Source organism: Leptonychotes weddellii, chromosome 8 (genome assembly GCF_054177405.1).
Source record: "Leptonychotes weddellii isolate Sample4059 chromosome 8, ASM5417740v2, whole genome shotgun sequence".
Taxonomy (NCBI): Eukaryota; Metazoa; Chordata; class Mammalia; order Carnivora; family Phocidae; genus Leptonychotes; species Leptonychotes weddellii.
The window spans coordinates 89,809,831-89,816,567 of NC_138376.1; the positions used below are offsets into that span (position 1 = coordinate 89,809,831).

Genomic DNA, 6,737 nt, shown 5'->3' on the forward strand with positions numbered 1-6,737 from the left:
CTGGAGTAGCTTAAATACTAGGTCTCAGAAGTCTGAAAAATAGCAAAGAAGACTGGGTTTGGAAAGCAAGGTCTGAAGTTGCTTGTCATATTCTGAAGCTATGAAGAATAAAATGTTTCCACTTTGGATTACAAAACCCCATTTATGATTTTAAATATTACACTTGAAATAAAATGATTAAACTAAATTTTGGTCCAGTGACATTACTTTGCACTTCATAGTCCTTTGTACATTATAAGACTTTTTTTTTTTAAGTCTTAATTTATTGCTGAAAGTTTTGTGTGAAACTGTAGCATATCTCTGAACTTGACTAGACAGCTTCTGATTTCTGTCCCCCTGTACTGTGATCCATGTTCTATTGAGGCTTTTTTGCCTTAGTCTGAGACTGAATTTATGTCTTTTATAAACATGATATGTGTCTTTTATAAACATTCTGGAATATGTATGGCTTTAATGAATTAAATTTAATGGGCCTGATTGAAGTGAGGGGATTTAATATTTTTTAAAATGAAGTTAGTCAAACAAATTACCTACTGGGATATAGCCAGAGCTGCTAGAAGTTTAATGGTAGAGTCTTTGTATTTCTCTCCTTCCATTCATAGCAGTGTAGTATTTAGTATTATTACACATCAAAGTATATCTATAACCTGTGACCTGAGTCTATTATAGTCCTAGGAAGAGATCCTCAAAACAAGTTGCTAAAGATTCTAAATTCAGATACAGGCATTCCAGATCCTTCTCCTCACGAGTTTAACCGCTAGTATCAATCTCCACAACTTGAATGGCATTGGTCATTCTGTAATTCCTGCCAAAATCATCACAGTGCATCATCAGGGCTCCCTTTGCACTCCCAAGAAGAACTGATAACATTAAAGAAAACTGTTGTTTGTCTTTATGTGTACTCAAGGTTTTTGTCTTTACATTGTTTCTTCTTGACATTCCCCACAATGGAAAAATCAAATTAAACCGACTTTAAGGATGGCAGCTTGGAGCACAGCAAAAACTTGGAGTGTTTGAATTCCATTCCCAATTCTGGTTGTGTTTTGTTTCTCAAAACTGATTACTGTTATAACAAAGTTCAAAAGCTGCTTTTGATGTGAATACCAACATTCTGGTATATTGGGGCTAAGGCTTAAGAATACCTGTCTCTGAGAGGAAGGTGTTACAATGTTAATGAGCAGTGCCAAATACACTGTGCGCATCTACAATTTAATCTTTGAATGTATGTTACTTGATTAGCTCCCTCCTCCCATGTGATGGTACCATGCATAGAGTCAAATCCTTGTGCTGTTTTGTATGGCTGTAGACTTTGGCAACATGTAAATAATGTGTAAAGCAAGTTTTTATGATTAAGGAATCAAATTTATTGAATTTTATTATTGAAAGTTGAAACTTAACATGTATGAACAAAAACAATAAAAGAATATACTCTTTTCATGGACTATAGTATTATGTGAATGCTACATTTATTCTAAACATTTAGGGCCTGCAGAAATATACTGAGAAACTCATGACTGGATAGCAATACCAATTTTTTTTTGGGGGGGATGGTATGTTCTTGATTTAAATATATTCTCATTTTTACCAGGTTAAACATTTGCAATCTTAATGGTATTTGCTTCTTGCTAGATAACAGCAAGATAAAATTCAGCTTTGCCATTGCTAGAGTTGTCAGAATTCCACAATAATTAAAATCTAAATTGATTTTTATTGAATATGGAATGCCAAATTAAAAACGTATATGTGTACCCTTTTAAGAAATTTAACAGTCCTTGTTAAGCTAGAAAATAGAAAGGTAAGAACCCTGATTTGTCTTATATTGCACAGAATATTAGCTTTCTATGTATCTAATTACAAGACAGTTTTCTATGCATAATTTTTATCTGAAATCAGGATTTTCGAAGGGTACATTTTAACTTTGGTTAATAGGAAATGCATTTAACAAAAATTAGGAAGAGTTCAGTATAGTTTGAAATAAAACCCAGGAGGGTGCCTGAGTGGCTTAGTCGTTAAGCGGCTGCCTTCGTCTCAGGTCATGATCCCGGGGTCCTGGGATCGAGCCCCACGTCGGGCTCCCTGTTCGGCGGGAAGCCTGCTTCTCCCTCTCCCGCTCCCCCTGCTTGTGTTCCCTCTCTCGCTGTGTCTCTCTCTGTCAAATAAATAAATAAATAAAATCTTAAAAAAAAAAATAAAACCCAGGAAAAAAGATTAATGTCAGCATTTGTCCAAGAATCCTACTTGATAGGCCATAAACCATGATTTAGTGGGAAAAGTACGAAAAGAATTCTCTTACGGTTTAGGAAAAATACACAGTAATTGTAGAAAAATAGAAATTTCAGAGAAGCAAAAGTAAAATAATCTCTAATACCATCACTCATTGGTTACATTTTTGGTGACAATCCTAGAATTTTTTTTGTACTTCTATTTGAAAAAAATGAATTGTACTGTAACAGGCTTAATAAAGAGATTCTTTTTAAGCCAAAAACTATAAATTGAGAGTCTTGCCTTCCGTTTTGTATTTAGTTATTGTGTCTGGAAATAAGCAATCACAGGAGCACATGAAAATAAAATGTTTGGAAGAAATTAAAGGCCACATTCAGTTACTGTTAATGAGTATTTAACCTTGGTCCAAGTTCTTGTTTATACTCCTCTTTTTTCCCTCCATCTGTCTTACAGGGATTCAGGACCTAAAAATAAATTTTAGCATCTGGATTCATACATCCAGATGAATGCAAAAAAATAAAAATTGGATATACTCCCAGGTCAGACTATTTGGGTTATCTGCTATTGACCATGTTTATACTTTTCCATCAGTAATAGTAATAATTTAAGTTGCTTTAATGAGGACAAGGGAAAAATATGTTGTTTGGCTCAAAGAAGGAAAGCCTGAGCTAAATGAAAAGATCTGAATGTAGGTTAGTCATTAACAGCATAGTTATACTTGTATTGAGTAATATTTCCATTCTGATGAAGATTGACCTCAACTGCCTACGTCTTACGGATTTGGATCGATGAACCCTTCCTTTTTTTTTTTTTAATAATTGTGTATTTTATCGTGTTATTCCTCGGTAACTGTTACGCATAACTGCCTTAAATTTCTTACTTTTACAAAATGTAATGGAGAAGTAAATAGTAGTAATAGTAATCAACTGTTTTCGCCAGAGAGGAACCAATATTTTAATTAGATTTCAGATAATTAGAAAATGGGACGTCAAGAAAAACATGGAAGTTAACTGGAGATGTTGATAGCATTTGTCTAGTGCTGGGGTTCTCAACCGGAGTGATTACACCCCCCAGTGGACATTTGACAACATCTGGAGACATTTTTGTTTGTCACAAGTGGGGGAATACTACTGGTATCAAGTGGAAAGAAGCCAAGCTAGGGGTGGTGATGTTGTCCAAAAGATGCTATAGCACAATTTAAACAACAATTCGAGTTTGTTTCGATTTGAATCTTTAGATGGTAGTTTGGGGGGATGAAATAAACATTCACTTTTATGTGCATATTTTAATTATGTGAAATATATATATTAACTTTTTTCTACTTGTGAGTTCTAGTCATTATTTTCACATTTTCCCTCGACGTTTTGAGACCCCAGTTTTCCAAAGCATGTCAGCTTGTTGTCTAAGCTTATTTGAAAGAAAGCAGTGTTTTTTGAAAATGGTAAATGTTATAAGAAATCCCATGCTTCAAATTACCCATTGTATAAACATCAAGTTAGCAATTTCTTTCCTTCATCCTGCAGGTGGTTGATTTCCACATTATAACCATTTACATTGTTCTGAAAAATGCTTGTAATATATCCTATGCTTGTTTTTGAGGTCATATTTCCAAGAATAATGACTAAACGTTGTTAAATTTCTTTTTTTTAATTTTTTAAATAATGTATCTGGTAGCCCTTTTTTAGTATTCTGAAAGTAATACTGAAGTGGCTTCAATCAATGTGATTTTCCTAAATGTTACCTGTGATTCAAATATTTAATTAGAGTGCTTCTCATGAAGAGATTTTGGTTGGCCTGGAGAAAGATGTCTTTTCTGAGGGATAATTACAGAGAAAGAAACCTGCTTACGTGGGATATATATGTGTATGTGAAAAATAGTCCTGACAAGTCTGTGACTGACTTTGGAGTTTGAGATGCAACACTAAATATAAAGCATTCAGGAGATTAACAGGAATGCACAAAACATCTCCAGGCAAATGATTTCATTAAATATTAATTTATGAGTTCCTTGGACGCAGAAGCTCATCTATACATAAATATGCAGAATATCAAATTACTTGCAAAATCAGACCCTATCAGCTGTACTCTGAGGTCCTCAGCTTATCAGATGGGTAAGGCCAGCCACAATGCTCACAGCATATCAATTGGTGATGCTTTTAATTAATTTAAAAGAAAATCCTGGCTTCCCTGCTGCCTACTCTTGTGGGCCCAGGAAAGGGAAAGTGAAGTTAACTAAAGGAGTGCGTGTGCTTTGGCATGTGAGTTTTTGTCACTGTAAGAGAAGAAAAGAGCAAACATGAACTAGTACTACTACTTGATTTCTGAACTGGTGATTATATCCAAGAATTCTCCATATTTTTTTGATCTAGCATGTCCAAAGAGATGGACATAAAATTTCATAGTTAGGCCTGGCATGGGGAAGGCTTCGCCAATCTAGGGGTCAACGTCATTTTTTGCGCCTCAAAATCTCTGTCTTCACCCCGTGTGAGGAAAAGACATTTCTTCTCCGCATCACCACTAACGCCCACGCTGTACCTCGATACCGTCTCTTCCTCCCTTCAGGACTTTTACTTTTTCCTTCCCATTTCCAGTCTCTGCTAAATACGGGGGATTCTCGCCCTCTTGCCCTGAGTTACAAATGCGCTCAGCTTTTCCAGTCCCTCAAGTTATGGCCTCTCTCTTCCCTCCACTGCTCACCCTCTTGAAAGCCTGTAACTGCCCATCTCCTTATTTCCTTGGAATTCCTCATCCCTTTACCCAGCTCCCATTCCACTTCTCAGCGTCTAACTATGTGATTTACTTCTATTTTTTGTAGCTTGCCTCCCTGTGGAGTGTAAGCTCAATCGGGGCAGGAATTTTTGTTAGATTTTTATTCACATCCCAAGTGCTCAATAAATATTTGTTGAATGAATGAATGAATATCTACTTTAAATTTGTTTTGTTTTGTTTTAAGTAGTCTCCCCGCCCAACGTGGGGCTTGAACGCACGACCCTGAGATCAAGAGTCACATGCTCTACTGACTGAGCCAGCTGGGCACCTCTCTACTTATTTTTTTAAATCTAACTTTTGCCAACCTGCTCTGTTAAAACAATCATCCTGAAAGTGAACTAATGTCAAATCTCATAACTTACTGTTGTATTTTACAGTTCTGTATTACAGTTGTGCTTTTTTTTTTTTTTTAACATTTCTAGCTTCTGTAAGTCTATACTCTCCCATTACTTGGGGTTTATGGTTCATTTGTTTAAGTTTTGTGCAGTGGCAGTGTCGTAGCCAGTGAGGTTTATCCGAGGCGCGATTATTAATTGAAAACTTTTCATTTGTTTTCCTAAAAAAATGGATCCTAGAAAGACATAGTATTACTTCCTCACCCTGTGTTTGCCATCTCTTCTATTCCAGGCACTATGCTCGATAACGGGACGTGAGGACGAATGACAAAAGGCCCCACCTTAACACATACAGTGTGAGGTGAGTCTTGCCAGGGAGGAGCACTTTTGCCCCAGACACAGGTCAAGATATGCTGAGGTCGTGGGAAGTGGACACCTAGACGGGTCATCAGGCTGCGTGTGATGAGCAAAAGCATGGTCACTGTACCATTTTGGAGTAAGACTACCTACTCCAGTGCAGTGGTTGCAAGGACAGGAAAGAATTCCAAGAGGCGGCGTCTGAGCTGCTATTGACGGTGAAGGCAGCCGGGGCATGTACAACATCTCAGGAACAAGAAGAAGAAGCGAGCATGGGAGCCAACGGTTGATACTAGAATATAAAGTGTGAGGCAGAAAGTAATAATAGGGAGGCTCCAGAGGGCCTCAGTCTTTTTTTTTTTTTTTATAAAGATTTTATTTATTTATTTGAGAGAGAGAATGAGACAGAGAGAGAGAGCACGAGATGGGGGAGGGTCAGAGGGAGAAGCAGGTTCCCCGCCGAGCAGGGATCCCGATGCGGGACTCGATCCCGGGACTCCAGGATCATGACCTGAGCCGAAGGCAGCCGCTTCACCAACTGAGCCACCCAGGCGCCCCCAGAGGGCCTCAGTCTTGAATGCTGAGTTTCAAAGCTTGAACCTCACCTTTCATGGGTGGTAGGCTAGGGAGTGAAATGGTCAGAATTGCACCTTGGATCACTGAGGCAGCTGCAGGAAGAAGAGACCTGGGAGGGACGATATGGAGAGACAGAGCACTCTGGGGCTAGCGAACCAGTCTTCAAGCCCTTCTCGCGTCTACGTGTGTTCTTTGGACAATCTCACCCGTTCTCATGGCTTCCACTACCACTTTAAATAAATGACTCAGTCTGTATTTTTACCCATAGTCTCTACTGAGTCCCTGGTGCCTAATTCTACCACATGTTGAACATCTTCACTTGAGGTTTTCTGGGCACCTTACCCGTCTCACCCAGTCTTCACTTATACCCCTTGCCCCTGCACACTTTCTGATGGCTGTCTCCCCTAGTTCATCTTAAATCCACCCAGTCATCCTCTCTTCAACATCTCAGATTCACATTTGTAATAACTATTTCCT

At 38.0% G+C, this 6,737-nt stretch overlaps 1 protein-coding gene and 1 pseudogene across 3 annotated transcripts in view; both read left to right on the forward strand.

The window, feature by feature from the left end:
- Positions 1-6,737, forward strand: part of NUS1 (NUS1 dehydrodolichyl diphosphate synthase subunit) — a 45,713-nt gene that overhangs the window by 25,669 nt on the left and 13,307 nt on the right. For 2 of the 3 annotated variants that reach the window (XR_014147918.1, XM_081828871.1), the window contains one exon: positions 5,620-5,688. Coding sequence is in view for 2 of the 3 variants with exons in the window: in XM_081828871.1 (XP_081684997.1) it covers positions 5,620-5,645 (26 nt within the window). In the remaining variant the exon portion in view is untranslated. Of the gene's footprint in view, positions 1-5,619; positions 5,785-6,737 lie in introns of those variants that run through there. The other variant, XM_081828870.1, reaches the window with a different exon arrangement.
- Positions 5,468-5,542, forward strand: LOC115941362 (U4 spliceosomal RNA; annotated as a pseudogene).